The sequence below is a fragment of the Cnephaeus nilssonii genome, assembly GCF_951640355.1.
Source record: "Cnephaeus nilssonii genome assembly, chromosome: 17".
Lineage (NCBI taxonomy): Eukaryota > Metazoa > Chordata > Mammalia > Chiroptera > Vespertilionidae > Cnephaeus > Cnephaeus nilssonii.
The window spans coordinates 30450852-30477713 of record NC_137088.1 but is presented as its reverse complement, the minus strand read 5'-3'; the positions used below and the strand labels follow the sequence as shown (position 1 = coordinate 30477713).

The window sequence follows — 26862 nt, the reverse complement described above, 5'->3', positions numbered from 1 at the left end:
AAGGTCTGAGATGTCATCCCACTCGCAAGCTTACAGTTATCTTCCCATAGTCTGACGGATACTGGCAGAGGGCGCGAGACTCCTGGGCTGGAGATGAAGAATAGGTTATTACTCACGGCAGTGGTAGTAGCCAGGGTATTAACACTTTTTAAAATTAAGTGTATTGGGGTGACATTGGTTAATGGAATAGCATAGGTTTCAAGTGTACATTTGTATGGTACAAGATTTATATGTTACACTGTGTGCTCACCACCCAGAATCAAACCAGCTTCCATCACTATATATTGGACCCCTCCAGCCCCCACCACCCCGCCCCGCCCTCCCCTCTGGTAACCACCACACCGTTGTCCCCGTCCATGAGTTTCAGCTGGTAGTAGCATTTTTGCACAGGTTTCTTGAACCTCAATTCCCATAGAACAATGCAAAGAGGGCCAGGGACATGCAATGGGTTGTGTCACAGAAGAACCCTGAGCTCCTGGAAACCAAAGCTTTTAGACCGAGACCGAGTGTGCTTCCTGCCGAGGGAGATACCATCTCTGTCTCCAAGGCGCTGAGCAAGCCTGCACTTTGCTCTAGAAGACACTACCTCTATCTTTCGAGGCTGATCACTCCATACACGCTCCTGAAAGGATAGTTGGGCATAAAGGCAGTTAGTGCCTCTGCTCACAAATGTGCAGAAACACGAGAGCCCGATGGAGAAAGGCCTGCCAACAGGAGGGCCTGTGGGCAGATTACTCTACGACGTGCAGAACGTCTCCGGGGCCACCTGCCCACGTCACAGCTGCTATGAACATGTAGGTCACAGGTAAGGGGATGTCCATGTGCCTGGCTTTCTCCGGTACTTCCCTCCCGGGAGATATCCCAGGGACAGAACACCTGCCCATCAATCCCCACAGATGTCACATTACCTACCTGGATGGTGTGGGTGTGGGTGTCTGACATAAAATTGCTGGGACTGGAAAATCAACTAGAGCTGGAAACAGGCAGAAGCACACGTTGGCAGGACCCAGGGTCCCTGGGGGCGAGGCCTCCTCAGGGTCAGAGTCTCCAGTCCCCGGGGAGTCAGCCGCTCAGCACTGGCAAGCAGGTCACTGCGGACAGGACACCCACAGGGGTTCTCACCTGGCCCGCTGCTCCTGCAAGTCACCTGAGCCCTCCGCCACCACCCTGCTGGCTCCCAGGCGGACTCTGCTCTCTTCCTGCACTCAGGCCTGCTGGCAGATGCAGGGCAGAGGCCACCCTGCCTTTGCGCTAGGGCCAAAGGGCAGGCCCGAGGCTCCTCTCCCCCTCGGTCCTGGGGAGGACTGCCTGGTGCCGGTGCTGGTTACACCTCCTGCTTCGAAAAACCAACCTCGGCCTACCTATCTGCAGTGAGGGGCTGGCCCAGCTCACCCTTCCAGAACCATCCCACCCAAGCCTGACTGGCAACACCAGGCTAAGATCCTGGGGTCCCGACTCCTGAGGAACCCAGAACCCACCAGAACTCGGCAGTGAGACACACTTGGTCCGTCCCCCACTTAGATAATGCCTGGGTGCCTAGAGCCCATCCCAGCGCGCACGATGATGGCACGTGGCTCCAAGACATCCAGTGTCTTGCAAGAAACCTCAGTGGCTGCCCCCCGCCCCCAGGGCACAGGGTCCAGTGCTCAGAGTGGGAACCCACGCTCCAGGGCTCTGGGTGGAGCATGAAGAGGCAGCTGGGGAAGCAAGGGAGACAGCAGGGCGATGTGGGAGCTCCCTCCCGCACCATGAGGTGAGCGAGAGAGTATAAGTAAGAGACAATAAAAAAAGCACATTAGGAGAGGGAGATGAAAGCATTCTTGGTACATTCTTCCTAAAAACAAAGCACAAAAGTAAAGTAAAGACTACGAAGGGCCCTGACGGGTTTGGCTCAGTGGATAGGGCGTCGGCCTGTGGACTCAAGGGTCCCGGGTTCGATTCCGGTCAAGGGCATGTACCTTGGTTGCAGGCACATCCCCAGTAGGGAGTGTGCAAGAGGCAGCTGATCAATGTTTCTAACTCTCTATCCCTCTCCCTTCCTCTCTGTAAAAAAATCAATAAAATATATTTTTTTAAAAAAAGACTACGAAGAGCAAAAAGAAAAAGTTCCTGGGTTGCAGAAGGGTTTCCCTTGAGTAAATCACCCCCTTGTGGCAATGAATGTGACTTCCAGGAGGAAGAAAGAGGTTTTGTTTTTTCCCATCTTTTAGACTCTGAAACGCTGTAGTAACCCTTAAAGTTAGAACTTTTTGCATTAAACAAAGCAAAACTAACACAAAAAGGACTCCCCTTAGGGTAGGTCTAATTAAAGCAGATGTCTTTGTTGTTTTTTTTTTTTTTTAAATATTTTTATTGATTTCAGAGAGAAAGGGAGAGGGAGGGAGAGATAGAAACATCAACGGTGAGAGAGAATCATTGATCGGCTGCCTCCTGCACACTCCACACTGGGGATTGAGCCCGCAACCCGGGCATGTACACTTGACTGGAATCGAACCCGGGACCTTTCAGTCCACAGGCCTACGCTGTATCCACTGAGCCAAACCGGCTAGGGCAAGACTTTTGGGCAAAGCTATCCAATTACTGGCCCATATCATAAAATATGTCAAAGATGAAAATTTCATTAAATCAAGATATAAAAAGCTGGGGTGACCTAAGGTGATCCATTTGGGGAACGTTGAAAAGGTTCTGTATTGTCCAAACTGTACACTTTTGAAAGCAAAAAGGATTACTATTAATAATCGCACAGGACAGCAGGTGTGAAATTGGGGTCTCGGGCAAATTAGGGACACGTGGCTCCCCTAAATGTGTTTCTGTGGTTTAGTCTGGCAAAGACGTGGCTACATTTTATAGTAGAGGTCATGTGGCAAGAAATCTAACCCTTTCAAAAAGAATAAAAAGTTTCCAACGTTCAGTGTGCTGGCAGGCACTTAGTTTCTGGTTTGAATTTTATAAACCATTCAAGAGCTTGAGTAACCACCGTCTTGTGGCAACAAACGCCGCTTGCACCTAGCAGACCCATTTGCAATGCTGTGTCCCACAGAGATCTCTGTGTGGATGTGGCCCAGGTTGATTACTCATTGAAGGACATCTTGATTACTTCCAATTTTTGGCGATTACGAATAGAGCTTCTATGAACATTTACACGGAGATTTTTGTGTGCACATAAGTTTTCAAATCATCTGGGTTAAGATGCAGGAGCATGACTGCTGGATCATATGGTAAGACCATGTTTTGCTTTGCAAGAAACTGCCAAACTGTCTTCCAAAGTGGCTGTATCATTTACATTCCCACCAGCAATAAATGAGTGCCTGCTGCTCTGTATCTTTAAAAAAAATTTTATTTATTGACTTGAGAGAGAGATTGATTTGTTGCTCCACCCATTGATGCATTTATTGGTTGACTCTTGTATGTGCCCTGACCGGGGATGGAACCCGCAACCTTGGCAGGTCAGGACAATGCTCTAACCAACTGAGCTACCTGGCCAGGGCTGCTCTGTGCCTTTACCAGCATTTAACATTATAAGTTTGAGATAGCAGACATTCTAATAGGTGTGTAACAGTATCTTATTACATAATTCCCTAATGACAAACGAGGTTGAGCATCTTTTTCATTTGTTTACTTTATATCTGTGTATCTTCTTTGGTGAAGTATGTGTTCAGATCTTTTGACCATTTTTTAAATTGGGTTGTTTGTTTTCTTACTGTTGAGTTTTGTATATTTTGGATAGAAGTCCTTTATCAGATATGTGCTTTACAAATATTTGCTCCCAGGCTGTGGCTTGTCTTTTCATTCTCTTAAGTCTTTTGCAGATCATGAGTTTTTAATTTTAATAAAATCCAACTTATGGTGGGTTTTTTTCTTTCATGGATCATGCTTTTGGTGTTGTCTCTAAAAAGGCATTGCCAAATTCAAGGACCACCTAGATTTTCTCCTGTTTTTTTTCCTAGAACTTTTATACTTTGGCATTTTACACTTATGTCTATGATCCATTTTTAGTTCATTGTTTTGTGAAAAGTGTAAGGTCTGCATCCAGATTCATTTTTCTTTTGAAAATGGATGTCTAACTATTCCAGCACCATTAAAAAAGAAAAATGTTTTGTATTGATTTCAGAGATAGGAAGGGAGAAGGAGAGAGAAACATCAATGATGAGAATCATAGATTGGCTGCCTCCTGCACGCCCCCTACTGGGGATTGAGCTCACAATCTGAGCATGTGCCCTGACCTGGAATCGAACTGTGATCTCTTGGTTCATGGGTTGAAGCCACATGAGCCATACCAACCAGGCTCTAGCACCATTTTTAAAAAAACTTTCCTCTCTCAATTGACTTTTCTTCGTCCCTTTGTCAAAGATGAGTTAACTACATTGGTATAGGCTTGTTTCTGAACTCTATTCTGTTCCATTGATCCATGTATCAATTCTTTCACTAACATCATGCTGTCTTGCTTATGCTAGCTTTATAGCAAGTCTTGAACTCCAGTAGAGTGAGTTTTCCAATTTTCTTATCCTTCTTCAGTATCGTGTTGGCTATTCTGCATCTCTTACCTTTTCATATAAACTCTAGAAACAGTTTGTTGATTCCCACAAAAGAGCTTGCTGAGATTTTGACTGAAATTGTGTTTAATCTATAATCACAACGGGAAGAATTGACATCTTAACAATATTGATTCTCCCTATCCACAAATATGGAATATCTCTCCACTTATTTAAATATGTTCAGTTTCTTTCATCAGCTATTGTTGATTTCTAGTTTGATTCTATTGTGGTCTGAGAACATACTCTGTTTTATTTTTATTCTTTTAAATCTGGTAAGGTATGTTTTATGGCCTACATTGTGGTCTAACTTGGTGAATGTTCCATGTGACTTGAGAAGAATCTGTACTCTGCTGTTGCTGGATGAAGTATTGCTTAAATGTGAATTCAATCAAATGTATTAATGTTGTTATTCAGTTCAACTATATCCTTGCTCATTATCTGCCTGCTGGATCTATTCATTACTAAAATAGTGGTGTGAAGTCTTCAACTATAATAGCGGGTTTATCTATCTTTCCTTGCAGTTCTATCAGGTTTTGTTCTGTGTATTTTGATGCTCTGTTAAGTATGGTTATGTCTTCCTGGAGAACTGACCCCTTTAATATCATGTCCTGCCTTCTCTTTATCCCTGATCCATTTTCTGCGTTGCCTGAAGTCATTAGGCTATTCCAGCATTCTTTTGATTAGTACTAGCATGGCATAGCTTTCTCCACCTCTTTACTTTCAACTTATCTGAGTCTCTATATTTAAAGTGGATTTCTCACAGCACACAGTTAGGAATAGTTTTTATCCACTGACAATCTCTGTCTTTTAATTTGTATAGACTACTTGCACCATGTTTGTAACTGCTTTCTATTTGTTCCACTTTACACTTATACCTAATTTTGAATTTGTAATTTTGTATTCTCTGTCTTAAAGGGAAGGCTTTACAAACGGAAGTCACCCTTAATGTCTGGCATGCATTAAGTAACGGTAAAAGAAAAAGGAAAAAAGGTGCAGACCAGCCCTGGCCGGGAAAGAGATGCAGGGATTCAGGGACACAACTGTGTAATATAATACCTAGGCGCACCGGTCTCTGCTGGGTGGGTCCAAATCCCCCAGATACTGACAAACACTTCCGCCAATGAGAGTGTTTCTTCAGTCCAATTCTGACGGCAGGGGGCCCACCTGCCCTTCTGCTGGGTCCAGAGTGGGCGTGGCTTACATGTCCGCCTGTTTATTGCCTGGCTAACTTGGCGTTGGTCTGTGTTGCCATGACGACCGTTGCCGAGTCACTGAAGACTGGCTTGTAAACTCTGGCTGCGCGTTGAAGACTGGGTACCTGTCGAAGATCATTGACGGTGGTTCCGTTTCCTAGGAATACACTTACCAGTAGGAATCACAGGATTCTGTGGACTTTTTTCACCCGAATTCTTTAACTGCCCGGATGCCATCGCCTGGCGCCCCTCTGTGGGCTCCGCAGTAAATGCCCCCACCCCAGCCCTGCAAGCCATGACCCCCGCGGGCTGCAGGCTCCGCTTCCACTGTGGGGTGTCCATTTGCATCAGTGCACTTATTTGCTGCCGTTTATGTTTACCTTAGAGGATGTGGGGTGGGGGTGGACGGTCTAAGGTAGGCTTGCTGATCTGTGTCGGGGAGCCAGCATAACCGGGCTTCTGTCTCTGCAGAGCCATGGGCAGCAAGAAGAAGGAAATTGCCCTGCAGGTAAGCCTCAAGGGGCGCTGACTCCCAGCACTTGGTTGGGGTTGGAGGATGAGGAGGGTGCTGTGGCCGGGAAGTGCAGTATAGAAGTGATACTCTGCCAGCAGTATATGACAGACAGGCAGTGTTCTCGAACCTGAGTATAGATCTCGGACTCTCTCTCTATATATAGTGATGGCAATTTTTTGTGCACTTAAATACAAACAAGTATAACGTTGGGTTTAAGCGCTTTATGCTTACAGTGCTTATACAGCCTTGAAACTCTGTAACACTTTTATAGTTTTAAAAATAAAACTAAACAACCAAGAAATATTGATCAATATAATTTGATGTGACATATTTATTGTTGAAAGAGAATTGCAACTTGCTGCGAGAATATGATATAGATCCTGTTGAGTTTGTAACTGTATGCTCTCTGGAGACCCAGTGGCCCCACGACTGATCTATTCAATCATTTGCTTACTCAACAAGTATGTTTTGGTATTTTACGTGCTGTGTGTGCATTTGTCATAGAAAGTGCTTCACTTTCATTTGCGCCTAAGATAAGTGAATCCATAAGCCGGCGTCTGCTGTTTCTTCCTGGCCCTGGACAATAAGTCGTGGGGGATTCTAAGCTTGTGGTAAACGTGCAGGCGTGGGCTGTGGAATCCGGGGGAGTGCTTTGTCATAAGGAGATCATCTGGATGATCTGTCATACGGGTACATTTTAACACAAACTTTAAAATGTCTGAGTCAGCTCCGCCCATCAGGATAAATGCTCAGGCCACGGGCACCCCCTGGAGAGTAGAAGGCAGGGTCCTGAGACACCTACCTTCACTTTCATTGTTCTCAGGGGCACCAGCACTTCACATGTGAATTTCAAAAGCCTAGTGATTTTTTTAAAAGGGAGAAAGCATTTTCATTTTCAGTCTAAGGATAGTGCATGCGGTGTGGGGGAGGGAGGAGCTTTAGACTGGAAGCCTGAAAAATGCTTTGTTTTATTAATCCCAGGAGGATATTTTTTCCATTGATTTTTAGAAAAGAGTGGAAGGAAGCGGGGGGGGGGGGGGGCGGGGGGGGGGAGGGAGAGAAGAGGAAGAGAGAGAGAAACAGCGATGTGAGAGAGACACATTGACTGGTGGCCTCCCGCAGTCGCCCCAACCAGGGCTGGGAATCAGGGCTGGGGATTGAGCCTACAACCAAGATGCGTGTCCTTGACGGGGAATCAAACCCAGGACCCTTCAGTCCACAGGCCTTTGCTCTATCCATTGAGCCAAACTGGCGAGAGTCAGAAGCCTGAAAACTTGATACAGTTCTTGAGTCTTAGACAACTCCGGGATTTTGGACAAACCACATAGCTGCCTCTCTGCAGAAAGAGGACGACATGAGGGGAGCTATCCCTTAGGGCCTTCCAGCCTTAACGTTCTAGCAGCCTAGAGTTATGAAGCCTGCCATCTGCGCACATTCTGTCTGTAAACAAATTCTAAGCACCTGGCCCTAGCACTTACTGCTGCAAAAATGATTTTCTCAACCTCTGTGTGCCTCTATATCCTTTATGTAAACGGGAGGGAAAACCCAGAACCTGAAGAGAGAATGGTTGTCACAAAACTTCTTTAGAGAAGCCCTAGCCAGTTTGGCTCAGTGGATAGAGTGTCGGCCTATGGACTGAAGTGTCCCAGGTTTGATTCTGGTCGAGGGCACATGCCCGGATTGTAGGCTTGATCCTCAGTGTGGGCATGCAGGAGGCAGCCGATCAATGATTCTCTCTCATCATGGATGTTTCTCTCTCTCTCTCTCCCTCTCCCTTCTTCTCAGAAATCAATAAAAATATATTTAAACAAACCAAAAGAACAAAAACTTCTTTAGACACTTCCAGGCTAGTCTGAATGCTATCTGTGGTGGCTCTAAAAGTTTTGTCTCATGTGTCTATACCTTTATACCCTTTGGGGCTAATAACATTTTTTAGCAATTTTTTTTCATGTGTTTCCCCAGAGCTCTTGAGTTAAATTCAAAGTAAGTGCTCCTTGCGTTGGTGGTACCGTGGTGAGCATAGCTGCCTTCCAAAGCAAGTGCTCCCTGTGCCGAGGGAGGAGGGAGAGAAGGTGTGCACCGAGGCTTCTGTGGAAACGTTGCCTATCAGGTCAACCCCTTGAAAGCAATGCTCTAGGGTCTGCCAACCCAGGAACCCTGTTCCCTCTCTGGCTAAGACTATTTAGGGTCCCTCCTAAATAGAAATAGAAATAACAGGACATCCAGAGACAGTGGAGTCAAAAGGTGCCACACACTCCCCATTGGTTCCCTACGGGGTCTGCATGTTCCCCATACTGTTCTGCTCTGGTCCTGCTCCGAGGAGGGAGATCCTTCAGCTGTCCAAAGGGCCCTGGCGGCACGGCTGGTGTGGCTCACTCCGTCACAGGTGTGCCCCACAGACAGTTGCCACTGACAGCAGAGCCTCTGAAAGCCACTGTTGTGAGAGGGTGGGGTGGGGGCGGGGCTCCTCAGAACCCTTCTGTCACTTTCCTCAGGACTATCGCTGTGGGCCCAGCATGACATCAGTCCAACTTGCTTCTCTCATGTAAGGCATCAAGAAGACTTCTCTTAAAAAAAAAAAAATCAAAACAAAAAAGTATGAAAACATGATTTTTTCAGAAAGATGGAGCTTTAATAGAGTATTTGCAGATATTAGATTTAGAGCCCTTTTAAAGGGACAAAGACCTTAGCTTACCTGTATTAAAAATAAGTGGTAATTGTCATGTTCTTTTAACTTATATGGTTTCAAACTAGCTCCCTACCAAAAAAAAAAAATGCTTACCAATTACAAAGGGAAAGAGAATAATTTCACAGTGGAGGAGCCTGACAGACGTTTGAGCTTTCCCTCTCAACGATCTTGGGGAAATAAACTTCACGAGCTGCTGCATTGCACAGCAGCCTTCAAAAGCACCTAGGGAAGTTCTCTCTAGAAAGGGCTCACTGGGTACGCACTGGGTCAAGGACCACACGAGCAGAGGGTGCACAGACAGGGCCCCTGGCAATTCCTCAGTGCCTTTTAAGACGACCCGCCATGTGCCACCCATGCAGGCTCACAGAGGGCCTCCTCCTACTCCACCTGAACTCCCTGGGGAAGGTCTCTGCCTTTCAACCTCCATGTAACCCAAAGCAGGTGCGATCCAAGTGAACATCAGCAGTAATGAGGGAGATGGAAATTGTATGTCACCTGATAGGATGCCATGAGAGGAACATTCTTCTGCTTCTCTGACACTCCAACCAATTCCAACCAGTTCCAACCAATCCAACTAATTCCAACCAACTCCAACCAATCCAACCATCTCCAACCAGTTCCAATCAGTTCTAACCAATTCCAACCAATCCAACTAATTCCAACCAATCCAACTAATTCCAACCAATCCAACTAATCCAATCATCTCCAACCAACTCCAACCAATCCAACCATCTCCAACCAGTTCCAATCAGTTCTAACCAACTCCAACCAATCCAACTAATTCCAACCCATCCAACTAATTCCAACCAATCCAACCAATCCAATAATCTCCAACCAACTCCAACCAATCCAACCATCTCCAACCAGTTCCAATCAGTTCTAACCAATTCCAACCAATCCAACTAATTCCAACCCATCCAACTAATTCCAACCAATCCAATCATCTCCAACCAACTCCAACCAATCCAACCATCTCCAACCAGTTCCAATCAGTTCTAACCAATTCCAACCAATCCAACTAATTCCAACCAATCCAACCAATCCAATCATCTCCAACCAACTCCAACCAATCCAACCATCTCCAACCAGTTCCAATCAGTTCTAACCAACTCCAACCAATCCAACTAATTCCAACCCATCCAACTAATTCCAACCAATCCAACCAATCCAATCATCTCCAACCAACTCCAACCAATCCAACCATCTCCAACCAGTTCCAATCAGTTCTAACCAATTCCAACCAATCCAACTAATTCCAACCCATCCAACTAATTCCAACCAATCCAATCATCTCCAACCAACTCCAACCAATCCAACCATCTCCAACCAGTTCCAATCAGTTCTAACCAATTCCAACCAATCCAACTAATTCCAACCAATCCAACCAATCCAATCATCTCCAACCAACTCCAACAAATCCAACCAAACCAACCATCTCCAACCAGTTCCAATCAGTTCTAACCAATTCCAACCAATCCAACTAATTCCAACCAATCCAACTAATCCAATCATCTCCAACCAATTCCAACCAATCCAACCAGCTCCAACTAATTCTAACCAATTCCAACCAGCTCCACTTATCCAAAGATGCACAGCCTGACTGTAATCAGGAGGAAACACCAGACACACTCAAACTGAGGAACATTCTACAAAATAACCAGTATGCAGTATTTAAAAGTGTCAAAGTCATGAAGATCAGAGCCTAAAGAACCATTCCAGACTGAAGGAGACTAAAGAGGCCTGACAAACCTGGCACATGATTCTGATTAGAGCTTTTGCTACTATGACTTTATTGGGAGGATCAGTAACACTTGAATAGAGTTCAAGAGTTACATAATAATAATATACGTGTTCATTTTTTAATTGTGATGGTTGTATTGTGGTTACGTAGGAATAATGGGCTATTAGGTTGATAATTTACTTTCAAATAATTCAAGAAGAAAAAGTTCTTTATATTGTACTTGCAAATTTCCTGTAAGTTTGAAATTGTTTCAAAATAAAAACATACAAAAATGTATACTATGTATAAAGAGGGATAATATGTATTTCTCCTTGTATTTAATTTTTGATATAACTCAGAATACTTTGTAGATAATAGAAAATGTGGAGAAATGGCCATAAACTCACTGTCAATTTCTGATGTGGATGTTCAAATATATTTAAGAAAAGATGTGCAAAATATATACACCAACTCCAACCAATCCAACCAGCCCCAACTAATTTTAACCAATTGCTGAGAAAATTAAGGAAGATTTAATAAATGATGAGAAACAGCATATTCATGGCCTGGAAGACCCAAAGTTGTTAATATTTCAATTATTTCCTAGATTGATCCACAGAATTAATGCAATCTCAATTAAAATCTCTGCAGGAGTTTTCGCAGAAATTGCCAGGCTGGCTGTAAAATGTCTGTAGAAATGCAAAGGACCTAGAATAGCCAATACAATCTTGAAAAAGACAAAATATGGAGGCCTCACACTGCCTGATTCCAAGACTTATTGTAAAGCCACAGGAATGAGAGAGAGGGAGGGAGAGAGGGAGAGAGAGCGAGAGAGAGGGAGGGAGGGAGGGAGGAAGGGAGGGAGGGAGGGGGGAGAGAGAGAGAGAGAGAGAGAGAGAGAGAGAGAGAGAGAGAGAGAGAGAGGAATCTTTAGCAAATACATCAGTGTCTCCCCATTTGTGCCCTCAGTAATACAGTATTTGTTCTTCTTTGATGTTAGGTCAACATCAGCACCCAGGAGCTTTGGGAGGAAATGCTCAGTTCCAAAGGACTAACTGGTAATTTACGATAATTGTTGAGATCCATCCTTTTAAAAATTGCTAAATGACAGATTTACCATGAAGAGAAAAGCTGCGATGATCACCATTTTCCTATAACCTTGAGTTTCATGAAGAACCAGGTGATTTCTTTGTGTATGTAGGTCTGGCTTGAACATCTATCTGTTGGTGAGTTCTGTTCGGGGAATTAGTCAGTACTGTTCGGTAGCAGGCCTCTGGGTCAGGTGCAGGCAGAAGAGAGGTTCCCTCACACGCACCCCGGGCGCACAGCACAGACGGGGACCGAAGCAGACTGCGGTATCCAAGTTTCCACCTGGGTCGCTATCACAGTCACTTTCCAGAAGAACAGTGTTGACTTTCTAAAGTGAACAAAACTCTCCTTTACCCAAAGCAAGTCACTTGTAATTCATCAGGGGGAAAGGTCAAAGCTCTGTTTATTATCAAAGAAGCTAAGAATTGATTGTATGCTGACAGGTCACCTACGGTGGCTTCTTCCTTTTAGAATAGACGGTTTCAGTCCATTCAAATATTTATTGAGGGCCCCTCTGGGCTGGGTCTGCATGTAGCCTGAAAATTCCTTATGGCAAAGGGATCATGGTAAGTAAATGGTTTCCCACCCTACACTGCTTCATTGCGTTTAGAATCCGGAACAACGAGTTGCTAAGAAGGAGGGATAACTGTGTTTCCACACTTGCTCAAACTCTGACGGGATAATAAATCTCTGCAACCACTAATGTCCCTGCAAACGACATCCATCTGCGGGAGGCAGAATGTGCGGGTGTACACTTTGCCGGACAGGGACGCGGGGGCTCACGGAGCCGCCTGCTTCCTTCCCGGTTCCGCGCAGTGGTCGATGTCTACCAGGGCTGGTGCGGCCCCTGCAAGCCCGTGGTGAGCCTCTTCCAGAAGATGAGGATCGAGGTTGGCCTGGACCTTCTGCACTTCGCATTGGTAAGATCCTCTCTCGGCGACGGTCACACGGCATTGGAAGAAAAGGGAAACATTTAGACACAGGAACAGAGTGTGTGAGCTCCCTTTTCAGAGTACTGAAGAGGCATCCACTGTGGGTTTTTTATCAGTCATGCTGCCTCAGCCCCTCACTGACGGTCCCTCTGGCTGCAGGGACAGAATACCTGTCGCTCCAACAGGCGTGCTCCCTCTTAGCTCACCGACACTGTGAACTCTGGAGTTTCCCCTTCAGAGCTCAGGGTTTCAAGATTTCTATCCTCCGCTCCGCAAAGGGGAATGTTGAGTAAACACTTACTTGGATTAATGTATGGAAATGGGAATAAATTCCAGAGACGTGTGCAAGAGACACTCCATGGTTTGAGGTTCAAAGACTGAACACAGAAGACGGGCTTTACGCTAATCTCGCCACAAGTTTGACTTCAAGGGCTCTGGCTCCTCCCGCCCTTGGGAGTGGGTTTGGAGCTTCTGCAGGGTGTGGGGAGGGAACGTCCGGGCAGGCGTCTCAGACACCACGCAGTTGGAGGCCTCCCGCCCCTGAGGCTGCCAGTCGGGCAGCGCAGGGTTTAGTGAGCTTCCTTGTGCTGGAGGGGTGGCTGGTAGGGAGCAGGGGAAACCATCGTTTCCTCCTCATTTTATTCCTCAAAAAAGAACGACTGGCAACAATTTTTGCCAACGTGTTGACAGGACAGTTGTTATGATTCTGATGAAAAAACAATAGAAGCATGAAAGCAAGTCAGGGCTTCACCTGGGGAGGGCAGTCATGGTGCGTGTGAAGTACGTTTGTGGGGAGTGCATGTGATAGGTGGTGTGTGATAGTGTGATAGGTGGTGTGTGTGTGTGATATGTGGTGTGTGTGTGATATGTGTGTGTGTGTGTGATAGGTGGTGTGTGTGTGTGATATGTGGTGTGAGTGTGTGATAGGTGGTGTGTGAGTGTGTGATAGGTGGTGTGAGTGTGTGATAGGTGGTGTGAGTGTGTGATAGGTGGTGTGTATGTGTGATAGGTGGTGTGTGTGTGTGTGATAGGTGGTGTGAGTGTGTGATAGGTGGTATGTGTGTGTGATAGGTGGTGTGTGTGTGTGATAGGTGGTGTGTGTGTGTGATAGGTGGTGTGAGTGTGTGATAGGTGGTGTGTGTGTGTGATAGGTGGTGTGAGTGTGTGATAGGTGGTGTGTGTGTGTGATAGGTGGTGTGTGTGTGTGATAGGTGGTGTGTGAGTGTGTGATAGGTGGTGTGAGTGTGTGATAGGTGGTGTGTGTGTGTGTGATAGGTGGTGTGAGTGTGTGATAGGTGGTGTGTGTGTGTGATAGGTGGTGTGTGTGTGTGATAGGTGGTGTGTGTGTGTGATAGGTGGTGTGAGTGTGTGATAGGTGGTGTGTGTGTGTGATAGGTGGTGTGAGTGTGTGATAGGTGGTGTGTGTGTGTGATAGGTGGTGTGTGTGTGTGATAGGTGGTGTGTGAGTGTGTGATAGGTGGTGTGAGTGTGTGATAGGTGGTGTGTGTATGTGATATGTGGTGTGTGAGTGTGTGATAGGTGGTGTGTGTGTGTGATAGGTGGTGTGTGTGATAGGTGGTGTGAGTGTGTGATAGGTGGTGTGAGTGTGTGATAGGTGGTGTGTGTATGTGATATGTGGTGTGTGAGTGTGTGATAGGTGGTGTGTGTGTGTGATAGGTGGTGTGTGTGATAGGTGGTGTGAGTGTGTGATAGGTGGTGTGTGAGTGTGATAGGTGGTGTGAGTGTGTGATATGTGGTGTGAGTGTGTGATATGTGATGTGTGTATGATAGGTGGCGTGTGTGGTGTGTGGAGTGCAGTGTACGTGTGGATGTCCTGTGCAGTGCCTGACATCATGCCCCTGTACCCGCTGTGCCTGGGACCCGCTGACAGCTGTTTCCTTCAGGCGGAGGCAGACTGTCTTGACGTCCTGGAAAAGTACCGCGGGAGGTGTGAGCCTACCTTCCTGTTCTACGCAGTGAGTACGTTTTCAGAACCAGGACTGTTTGATGGCTGCAGATCATTGGAGTTCAGATGGGCGAGCCTCACGGGCATTAATTCTCACTGGGAGTCACCAAGGGGTCACACTGATCCAAGCACGTGATGTGGTTTCTCCTTGACTGCCTTTCTCATTTTGCTGAGGACGATGTCCTGGTAATGCAGGGCCCCACTGGCCCGGTGGCCTGGGCCCTGCTCACGGGCCAGCCGGACGTCACCTGAGCGGGGGCAGCTTCCGGCCGGGCCGCAGGGGAGAGAACAGGAGTCACTGATATGCTGCTTCGGGCTGGTGGACACTCCCGACTGAGGTTTCACTCAGAGCAGAGTTTCAGCTTCCTATGCGCTGCTCCGTGGAGGGGAGCTTCCAGCACACCCAGCACCCTTCATGGGCAGACGAGCTCTGCATGCACCTTTATCCTATCTAATAAAGAGGGAATGTGCAAATTGACCGTCACACCATCACAAAGGTGGCAGCGCCCAGTCCCCTCAGCCCTGCCGGAGTCCCCCAGTCCTTTCAGCACCGCCGGGGGGCCGGGGAGGGCGCCTGGCAGACGCTCCTTGCACCTGCCGCTGGAGTCCCACAGTCCTTTCAGTCCAGCCAGGGGGGCGGCAAGTGCACAGTGTGGCCGGACCCACCCTCAGCCCCCCAGCCGCCCAGGCCAGCTCAAGGTGCAGGCAAGCCTCGGATGGCAGCTGCCCAGATGCCCAGGGCCACCCAAGGCTCAGGTAACCAGGGCCGGCCGAGGCTTGCGCTGCCGGCAGTGGCAGCAGCAGAGGTGTGATGGGGGCACCGCCTTTCCCTGATCGCCAAGTTGCCTCCCGCCCCTGAGGGCTCCCAGACTGTGAGAGGGGGCAGACCAGGCTGAGGGACCCCCCCCCCCCTCCAGTGCATGAATTTTCATGTACCAGGCCTCTAGTGTAATCATAAAATGTGAAGGTCGTTTACGGAAAGTCAGAAATGAGAGGGACTGTTGAGGACAGCCAAGCGGTGCAGTGTGTTGAAGATAATTGGGATGCCTTTGGTATGACATCCATGCTCTATACACCCAGGGCCCACTGTCACTCCTGGCTCTCTAGGTCTCCTGACGGGCACCGAAGGCAACTGAATGATATCTTCTTCCTGACCCAGTCCAGCCCTCTCCTTATACTGGGAAACTGGGGTGTGTGTCCCCTCCCCCCGCCCCCTCACCCAAGGCCTCCTGATAGCCAGGCCAGGGTTGTTTAGTTTGGAAACATTTGGGCCCCTCAGTACTGCAAGTATTACAGATCGGGAGCTTATGATAAAACATTTGCACCTTGAGATTTAGTAGGGAGACTGAAGTTATATAATGGAACATGGGTGGGCGGGAGGGAGACGTGGGAAGGAGCTAAGATGAGCGTGCTCCCCAGCCAAACTGACATGGGGCGCATTTGCAGAAAGGGATCGCCCCACAGTGGTCTGCTTGCTGAGCCCATAGTGATGGAAGCATCATACAATCAGCCGTGTTGGGACATGTGCCTAGCGGCTCTCACACTGTGGAGGTCCACTCAGGGGTGGATGGGAACGGAGGGGAACCCACTCTCTGCGAACTGCTCTCTCCCGGCTACTCCTTTCTGAGTCATACGCATAGACGCTGCTGAACAAGTGAAAGCAGAAAACTGGGGTTCACCCCAAACACCACCTGACCTCCCAGATGGAGTTGGGAATCGAGTCTTGTCTGGAATTCCAAGCATCCTGTACACCCCCATTAAAGCAATGACCTCGTTTTATTGGAATTGTTTGATGATCACCTTTCTGCCCCCACTCGGCTTCCCACTCACTGAGGGCACGACTGTGTCTTTTTGTGTTCAGTGTTCATAGTCTTTGCCTGGGTCTCGGTGCTTGACAGATAAGTGCTTAATAGATACGTGTTGAGTGCATGAGCCAAGTATAGGCAACTCACAACCTAGTGTGCCCTGCCCCTCCCTTAGCTGACTCCCCATTGCCCTGAAGGAAGTCTGAAAGGAGGGTCTGGGGTAGAAGGCAGAGAAGTGGATGGAGGCTGTGGGCCTGGGGCCAATGGACCTTGACCGTGACCTTGGGCACACTCCTAAACCAAGCGCTGGGACACTCCCACTGGTTCTTGAAGAGGTGAGCGTCTGGGTTTCATGGGCTTGAGCAGCACATCCGTCCTGTTGCAGGGAGGGAAACTGGTGGCTGTGGTTAGAGGGGCCAACGCCCCCCTGCTGCAGAAAACCATCCTGGACCAGCTGGAGGCCGAGAGGAAGGTGCTGGCTGAAGGCAGAGAACGGAGAGTGGTAAGGAGACCGGTCACGCAGCAAGCTCAGGGCGTGCTCCAGGCCTGCCGTGCCCTCCCCGTCCCACTAACTTTCCTGGGCCCGTCAGCTGGAAGCTTCAGGGGGAGCACCGGGCCCCGCTGCCATGTGCATTTTGGAATCTTCTTTCTGGAGCCTTCTTTTAAAGAGCTATCCCTTCACCCAGAGCGCTTCAGCCTTCTTTATCCATCTCCCTTCCTCCCCTACTTGTACTCTTCACAGGGCTTCTGGATCACTGACAACAAAGTCAGACATGAAAATAAAGGGATGGAATGGAGAAGTGGGCAGGCGGAGTCCAGCCTCAGGGCCAGCTCTCTCCTGGTGACCTGCCGCCCTCACCTCGCATTCCTGAAAGTCTTACTTGTGATCCCAGAGGGCTCGTGTCCTGAACTTAGAAATTAAGCTCCGTCAGGACCATGGGAAACAGCCTGTGGTTCTGAGCTATGATTTCCCCGATGACACGGGCTGAGTTTTCATAAATAACTGGCTGCCTCCGAAGAACGGCACGCCTGCGGCAGAGAGAGGGCCGCTTCCTGGTGCTCTGAGCACCTGCCAAAGAGCCTTCCTGCTCGGCGTCCATCGTTCCAGCTCTCACATTCAGTTCCAAAGGGCAAAGTCCTGTTTTTATAGAATGGACGGGAATCGAATCATACTTTCCCCCCAGGAAACTGGCAATTTCCCCCCAAGAAAGACGATCACTGTGTGGGCAATCGCCTCATATTTACTCACATTTCAGTCCTTCCCTTGCCAGCTCTGTATGTGTACTCGATGCTTGTGAAAACAGGCCCATTGTGAGCCTTAAGCTCAGCACGCATTTCCTTGTCTCCAAACACTCTCACCACCCCCTCCCCGCGCCGTCGCACAGCTACTAGCAAGGACCTCCTGGTTTCCAAGACGGATCATCTTGGCCCTTTGGTTGCTCTGTATTTTGAACCTTATATTTTGGGTTTCTGCGGGTTTTTGAAGGTTTTTCGGTCATTTTAATGAACTAATGACCTCTGCTCATGACCAATTTGTATCAGATCAAAGATGAGGCTCTCTCTGAGGAAGAGGAACGCGTTTCCCACGGAAAGGACGGTGGTGAAGACGCAGACGTGGGTGAGTGCCCAGCCACCCAGCAGGGCCAAAGAGGCAAAGCAGACTCCGACTTGATGTGTTTTTAAAAAATATACGAGTGGTCAGTTTATCGAGCCACCTGAGCTCTGGGAAGTAGTAAAACGTTTTGCCTCCGGTCACCTGACCTCCAGCATCATTTCATATCTCCTTTCGGTCCTTTAATGGCATTTGGGGCGCTTTTCACAGCTTTCTGATCATGTTCAAATAGAGCAAGTGTGACTTTCATGGCAATTAGCCGGCGTCAGGAAGAGCTCCATGTAATAAAGTGGAGGCTATCGACACTGATATTGTAAAAGTAACGATGTTGATGTTTCCTTAGTCCTTATTTCAGCTAAAGGAGCAAGTTTCTTTCTTTTTTTTCTCACCTTTTTTTCTGAAGTATCAGAAAGTCAGCTGAACACCTTCCCTCCCCACAGCCCTGCACCCTCTGCCCTTGCTCCCCAAGTACAGCTCAGGATTCTACCCGGCCCGGCCGGCAGGTCTTCCCGAGCCTCCTGACAGTGTGGGGAGAAGCCCGTCAGCCAGGCCGTGGCTGGGGAGGAGGAAGGCCACTGAGGCACCAGAGGAAGCCAGGCCTACGTTCAGGGGCAGCGCCGGAAAGAGAAGGAAGAGTCGATGACTGCACGAAGTAGAAAGGCTGTGTACTGGTGTGTGGGCAATGAGGATGTGCGAGTTGGGGTCTAACAAGGAAAGAGGCCCAGTTTAGGAGAGCAGGATGGTTCCAGTGTGAAAAGAAAAACCGTCCATTTGACTTCTGTAGGACACATTTGTTGCCTCCTTTTTGGATTACCTCCTGTGATTCCCCTCCCCCTTATTTTCCTTCAAATCCAATCTCTCCGCCTAGAAAACAATGCAAAACCCTGTCCTCGCCCTTGCCTTCCTCTCCCCCACTCTGAGCTTCCGGAACTTTGTCCACACTCCACGGGCCATCCCACCTGCGGCTGCTGCCTGCTCCCCCGACCTGCTCCTGCCCAGGGCACCACTGACCTTCTTCAGGCCAAATCCGAGGGACCGTTCCCAGTCACGTCCTGCGGCACCTTCCTACAGACGTGGACGTCCACAATGTCTTCCTTCTCCATACCCTCTTCTCTCCTGGTTTCTCTTGGTCACGGCCTTTCTCGGTCCCCGCGCCCCCCCGCCCCTCCCCGTCTCCGGCCTCTCCTCAGCCTCCCCTTCACCGGCGTCTTTTCTTTTACTCCCTTTTCAAGCCGGAGTTCTCCAGGCCCCTGCTCTGGCCCATTCTCTTCTCACCGTATACCTCTGAGCTGATCTCACTCCCTGGTCAATGTAAAAGGACATTTATGTAAGAGTCCCCTAAAGTCTAAGTGCTCATAGGACGTTGTAAGTGGAATTCACAGAAAAATGAGTAGAGTTGTTGCTTCAAACAATTCACGCCTTGCAGTACGCTTTTTTTTTTTTTTTTTGAGATTTCTGGATATTGTCAAGTCTCATTGCAACACAACTGATGTAAAAGTTGAGAACCGAAAAGAGGCTAGGAGGACACAGAGTCTGTGGAGAGGAGAGGTTGCTCCCCAAGGCCACGTTCATACAAACAGCAGTACAACAGGACAGATTTCATGACTGGACACCGGGCTCTCACAGCTCCGGCGGCCGAGCAGGGGACCGTGGTCATGTGGCATCTCCCTCAGCGTCACGGCTGATGGGACCCATGGACACTGACCAAAGGCAGCCAGTCAGCGGACGCGTCAGTGAGCTATGCCTGGGGCCTCAGCTGCGAACACCACGCTGGCCAGTTTGGGCTTCTCCCCGGGGGAGTGGAACTGAGGCAGAGAAGACTAGAGAGCTGCAGCTTGGTCGTGGGTGCTGACGCTGAAGGGTCATGTGGACTCAGGGCCCCGGACAGCCCTCCTTGGCCACGTGCCAGGGAAGTAAGAAAGAAGCATTGGCAAAGGAGCCCGCAGAGTGAGAGAACACAGTAGTCAGCAGTCAGAGGCCAGGAATCATGAGGGTGACAGGAAGGAACAGGAGTAGCCAGGCCTGCGTTGCTTCTGCCCCGGCTCCTCCCTCCTCCCCCTGCAGGCCTCCTCTCTCAGCCATTTCTGGGTTTCTGTTCCTGGGTAGTCTTTGATCTCCTCCCACTCCTCCCTTGCCCCTTCCCCTCCCATGCCCTCCCCCTCCCTCCCTTGCTCCCTCCCAGGTCTGTGTCTCTGGCATGTCTCTGTCCCCCGCAGCCAGGCTGAGGTTGAGGTCTGGAGCCAGACCTGTGCTCCCACTAGAGTCCAGGTCTGCAGGGCCACAGCCAGAGGCCAGGCGAGGGGCCCCTGGGAGCTGTGCGCAGGGGCTGTGTGGTCCCTGCAGGCGGCCTCCTGAGAGCCTCCAAGATGGATGAGCCCAGCGCCTGACAGCACCACCTTGGCTTATTACAGCTTCATCGGAGAAGGCCTGTACCCTGGCGATCATTAAACCAGACGCAGTCGGCCACGGGAAGACTGATGAGATTATCGTGAAGGTACAGAGACAGCACTCACCCCACGGGCTGTCCTCGGGTCTCCTCGGGTGGAAAACAGGGGTGGGCATCGTGAAGCAGTGTCCTTCCTAGTGGGGAGAGAACGCTTTTAAGGAGCTTTAACCCCAATTCCATGTAAGTAAATTAAAATTTAAAAATCTAAGCAGGAAAGATACGATAAAGACGAGGATTTCCGCTGCTTTTAATGTTGGCTTTTCTATTATCTTTTACTTTTCTACTCATTTAGATGGGGATCTGGGCTTTCTTTACCCTTTCAGAATGTGTGTGTATATTCTGCAGATCCAGGAAGCTGGGTTTGACATTTTAATGAGTGAAGAGAGGACCATGACGGAGGCAGAAACGCGACTCTTCTACCAACACAGAGCTGGAGAGGTCAGCTCGTCCGCTCCCATTGCCCAACCCACTCCCATCTCTTCTCTTCCGAGTGTGATTACAGGTTATTAGTTTGGGAGAAAATAGAGTGTTATGAAGAACAAGAATATAACAGAAGGCGGCTGTGAACTGGCTCACTAATGATGCTGTATCAGTGAAGGTGCTTTGGCTGCAGGAAGAGATTTGGACTCTACCTTAAGTAACGAAAGAAGGGATTTATTGAAAGGATACTCCGTAACTCTGGGGATTGAAGAGGTGAATGAGAAGGTGGTGGGGAGAAGAACCAAGACAGTGGTAGGGAATGTCAGGAGCGAAACCTCAGGGGCAGTCACTTCGGGCGCTGGGGTGCTGCCCTTGAACTCGGGGTCAGCCACCTCCCTTTGCATCTGCTTGGCTCATGGACTTGGGGGAAGGAGCTGCTTGCCTCCCTTGGTCACAGCCCTCCCTCTAGTTGAGGTGTGTGTGCATGGGAGGTATGGGGGTGTGGACAGACATTAGGGTTGTCAGCCAGACTAGGGCCAAATGATGGGGGAAGGGCTGTTCAGGAAGGAAAACCAGAGAGCTGTTACTTGAAAGAAGAGGAAGGATTCTAAAGTACTGCCACCTCCCCCCCCCAAAAAACAAAGAAACAAAAAAAGTCTCAACTACACCCCACCCTTGGTTACCCAGCATCCATAGGATTTCCACATATGTGATTTTAAACACTGCCCCTACCTAATTTCTTACAATCTCATGTTCAACCTCAAATGAGTCAACCCAGTCTCATCTTCCTGCCTTTAGCTTACTCCTGGTTCCTCTGGGTGTGGGGGGGCGTCACCACCACCCCTCCCGGGGGCCCTTCACGGCACGCTGGCTGGCGGCAAGGCTGCTCGCGGACCCCGCCCATCCTGTGGGTGGGACGGGCCCCGCTGACCCTCGGGCCGTTCCCCTCCCTGTTCCAGGAGGCATTTGAGAAGCTGGTACATCACATGTGCAGTGGGCCAAGCCACCTCCTGATCCTCACCAGGACTGAGGACACCGAGGACGTTGCCACTGCCTGGCGAGCCCTCATGGGGCCCTGTGACCCGCACGTGGCCAGGAGGGAGCAGCCTGACAGGTGATGTCACTAGCTGGGGTCCCTACATCCATCTCAGAACCTGCATCCGGGGAAGCGGAGAGCCCTGCCTGATGCTCAGCCCCGAATCGTGGGTAACACAGAGAGTTCTCTGATGCCTCCTGTGACTGCCTCCTTGCTGCCTCCTCTGCCCAATTCTGAAGGCCGCTGCTGGGCCCAGGCCTCACTGTTCTCCCTGTAGCCAGAGGGTCCCAAAGGGTGGTCTCAGGACCACCTGCAACACTCACCCAGGAAACACAGATCCCAGGGCCCCCCCAGGCCAGCCAAGTCAGAGCCTGGATGGGGTCTAGAAATATGCACTGCACTCAAGCCCCTCAGCGCCTACTCCCCTCCCTGGGTGTCCTGAGCGTGACACACTGTTCTGCATATTGTCCTTGGTCTGCTCCTTGCCCCTGTGTGTTTCTAGCCTGACACCACCAATGCCAAACGCACCACGTCTTTCTTTCCTCTGAAGCTGTGAGCGGCCCAGCCAACAGGAAAGAAATGAGCAAGAGGCTAAGTAACCGAGGTTGCACCGGGTAGCTGTAGGGGCCAGGGACATTCATATAGGAGGCAGCCTGGGCTAGCGAAAGACAGCCCAGTGGTCAAGCTTAGGTTACCACATTCTCAGGCACGTCCCTTCTCACAGTCTACGTTCTCTCATCTGTAAAATGGGGATCTGAGGGGGCTATAGAGTGTCATGGTTAAGAGACAGAATTCAGAATCTCTCTTCTTCCTCTTACTGTGTGACCCTGGGCCATGCTTTAATCTCTGCCTCGGTTCCCTCATCTGAAAAATGGGTGCTATAATGGGACCTGCCAAAGATGTTGATGTGAGGATTAAATGAGCATATATATATATGTAGGGTGTCCCTCCAAAATGTAACACACACTTTGAATAATGATAAAGGCAATGCTTATTAAAATACATTTCACTTTCAAAATGGAGCTGTCAGCTGTTAAAGTATGTATACGTTTTTTGGGGACACCATGTATGTATGAAGCTCTTAGGACAGTGCTTGACACACAGGAAGTCCCAGCAATATTAGCATTAGCTGATGGGACTACTGAGGGGTTGACTCTGCAGACCTATCCAAAGCCCTTAGCAGGTGCCAGCCCCTGGGCTTCCACCAGGACTCACACCATTCTGAAACTGGGGCTCAAACAGAGTCTCCCTCCCAGGGCTGTGGCACAAGTGAGATGAAGTACCAGGCAGTGTGCCCAGAATGCTGCCCTGACGGGACAGATGTCCGCTCCTGTCACCCTGGCTGCTGTTCCTGGCGTTTCCAACAGAGAGAAAGCCATTTCGCAGAAATGCAGGGTGCCCATTGGTAGCTGGTGACCATGTTGCCAGAGAGCAAAACATTTCTCCTTCAAATGAAACAACTGTGTCTTGTCCATGTTGCCAATGCTCCCAGTCTCCGCGCTCAGTACGGCACGGAAGTGCCCTTTAACGCGGTCCACGGGAGCCGGGACGCAGAGGACGCCCGCCGAGAGCTGGCTCTGCTCTTCCCCAGCTTTACGTTTGCAGACCACGTCCCGGAAGCCTCTCTGGGTAAGTCATCCAGGCAGGTTTGGTCTTTAGTCATCTTTAGTGAATATATTGGGGGGGGGGGGGGAGGGGCAGATAATAACCACATGGTAACCAAGTTTCCGATCTGGTAAGGTCCTGCTCAGACAGGAGCCATTATACAGCTGCAGCCGCAGTCCTCACGTGCTTGAATGTGCGGAGTAAGAGTGCTGCTGTTAAATCTCATTACATTTTCTTGCGGCATTCTTACTTTGGAGCCGTATTTTCATTGCCAAGTTCCTTTGGATTTTCCTGTGGAAACCACTGGGAAGATAGGACTTTCTGGAAGCTGACACCCAAGCCAGTGAGTGGCCAGATGCCATCCCCTCACTTCCCTTGTTCTCTGCGGGCCCCTGCGAGGCCCCTGGTGAGGTCGCTGAGCAGAGGGTTACACAGAAGGGCGCTCTGTCACCCTCGTATCCCTCAGCCCCCACATTTTGGGAAAAACATACTGGGTCATCACCTCCAAATATGGTGAGAAACCAAAGACGTCCAGAGCGCACGGGACTTACCCCATTCCACGCGTGGAGAGTCAGGCCTGGCCCTGCTCCTGCTCCTGCTGCCGAGGTCTGCGGTTCTAGTTTGAGCCTGAAGGGACCAGGGCGTGAATATCCTGGGAAAAGCAAAGGATGTGAGGTGGGGGGAGGGGATTCTTGGGAGAAGGCCCCATGCAGATCTGAAATGGTGATAACCCGTGTGTGCCCAAATGTTTGGGTTTTAACTAATATATTTACCTAAATGTTTGCTATGTTCCTCGTTTTCTCAAGATCTGAATGCAGCCAAGTAAGATTAGGTGTTCTGAGGGCAAGGTAAAGTAGGACAGGTGTGGCCCCTGCCAGCTGAGGGCAAGCTGAGGGTGCAATGGGTTCTAGGGAGTCGAGAAATCCTGGGAAGTACCGAGTTCACACACCTGAGTGCGAGTTGCGATTCCTCAAAGCCATGGCCCTGCAGGGGCCCGCTTTCCTCTGACACCCGCCCTCAGAGCCCCCGGTGCATTTCCTTATGTCCCCAGGGTCATGGGACGGGGTCGTCCTTTTCGGAGGGGCAATTGGAAACAAGCAGGTCTCCCTGAGGTCCAAGACTGAAGTATAAGGAGAGCGAATTGGCTGGGGAATACGCATCGGGGCCATTGGGGAGTGTTGGGAGATCATGAGGCCGACTTTTGGGCCTCGGGTGATCCTGAGTACGGGGACAGAATTCCAGAAGGGCTGAGCCCAGATCACATCCCGGGAAAAAGTGCACAGCCTCCTGCGGGCAGGGCTTCGCACAGCCTCACAGGGAGCTGGTGTTCCGCCCATTTCTTGACGTGTCCTGCTTTTTTAGTTGTCAGGAGCAGAGTGTGCTTCCCACTTACCCAGCACTTTTCCTGCTAAGGGGCAAGGGTCAAGGTCACTGAAGACAGGTAACCCAGGGTTTGAATCCTGGCTCCACTATTTACCAGCTGAATAGCCTCTGGAAAATGATTTACCTTTTTGGTCCTCAGTTTCCTCATCTGTGAAATGGAGATAATGACAGACCCATTTTAGCCCCATCATAATACCTCTGTGATAAGGACCTTCCTCATAGGGCTGTTGTGAAGACGAAAGGAGGCCATGGGTGCCAGGTTCTTAGCCTGGTGCCTGACACATATTAAGCGCTCAACCCATGTTCCTCATTCTCTTACTTCTTTAATTCCTGGTCCCTAACACACACATCAGGACCTCTCGTTGCCGTCCCTTCCACCCTGACCCCTAACTTTATTGTCTGTGATGTAGCTAGCACCCCTTTTCCTCTGTTTCTTGGTGGACGGTGTGTGGGACAGAGGACTGGGACGGGGTGTTTCCGGGATCCTACAGAGCATCTGTCGTCCCACAGACCCCGAGGAAGGAATGGTGCTTCCCTCCCCTGAGGATGTGCCCTGAGATGGATGCGCTGCCTCCGCAGCACGTGACCCAGGGCGTGGCCAGCAAGTGAAATGTCAGTGCGCTCCCATCTGCTGCGCATAAGGAAAGCTCTAGAATCGGATCTTACTCTTTTGAGCACCAATTTCTTTTAGTTTAGCTATCTTTCATGAATAATAAAATATAGTTTCCTGCCTTATTAAACAGTATATAGCACATATACTTTTCTTTTTTTGGCTATTTCTGGAATTTTACAAAATAAGCGGACATTAGTTGTACTCTGCTGTGTTGTCTCGGGGAAACGGGGTTACACAGGACAGTACTTCCCCAATAAACACTGGAATAAATCTACTTTATGGATTAAACAATTTCAGAGCTTAACTTGGTAACTATGCACCTGAAAGCAGTGCAACAGGACTGGATACGACGCTGCCAGGCCTACGGGCTTGGAGGCAGATAGGTGAGGCCCAGCCTTAAGCCCTCATGCTGCCTGTCCACGCCACACGGGCAGTCCCGTATGCTGCAGGCCTGCCACCGGGTCCTTAGTAAATCGGAGTGCTCCTAAGCAATGCTTGGGTTTCATTGGAGCCAGGATCATCTAATTTTCCTGATGCTCCCCTCCCCCACTTTTTTTGGGTTAGATTCTGGCTAAAGCCTAATTTTAAAACCCGAGAGCTCCTCGGGGGACCTGGTGGCCTCCAGCTTTCACGGAATTGCCTGACTCTGCCCTCCCTTTATGGTTGTGCCCTCGAGGGAAACCGGTTTTCAGTAAAAAGTAACTATTATTACCCCATGAATATCAACATGCACAGCCACTCCCTCTTACCAGCTTGCTCTTTGGTTTACTTGTAAATTCATTAAGCCCGGGCATCATCTTTCCTCTCGGAGTGAGCAAAAGGCCGTGTTCTTCGGCATCACGAGGCCAGTGTCAGCGATTTCCTTTTCATTTGCTGATTTTCTCCAGAGAACTTTGCTCCTCTGACTTGAAGTTCTTTAAACGGGCAGTTCGCCCCCAGAAGACTGCTCTTCACAGGTGCATTGCCTTCTGCAGCCTCTGGCATAGGGCACATGTGCTGGCACTGGAGGCAGAGGCTGAGCCGAGCAGCATGAAAGTGGAGACCTGAGCCACCTCCCGATGGAAACACGCTGTCTACTGTGCTCATCAGCATCCGCACAGGCCCCCGTGGGAAACAACGGAGCCCTCCCTGACAGGGCACATCAAGAAAGTTGAACCCACTGTTGCAGACCCCCGGACCCCTAGCCCATCATGGGGATGTGCTCCTCCCTTTGGGAGTGGGCTCAAGAGGGGGACTCAATTGCTCTGTGCTTGAGGTCAGCTTCTAGTGAGAGCTGGCAAATGCCTTGGAGAATCACCACAGCC

General features: G+C 49.5%; 1 protein-coding gene across 1 annotated transcript; it reads left to right on the top strand.

The window, feature by feature from the left end:
* Positions 1–1748: 1748 nt before the first annotated feature.
* Positions 1749–26862, top strand: NME9 (NME/NM23 family member 9; the record flags this gene model as incomplete). The annotated part of the gene is made up of 11 exons (XM_079795057.1): positions 1749–1753; positions 6200–6236; positions 12427–12660; positions 14577–14648; positions 16829–16945; positions 17986–18061; positions 20467–20549; positions 20847–20939; positions 21881–22035; positions 23450–23586; positions 25456–26862. 11 exons carry the CDS (start codon positions 1749–1751, stop codon positions 25500–25502), a joined length of 1056 nt encoding a protein of 351 aa, XP_079651183.1. The 3' UTR covers positions 25503–26862.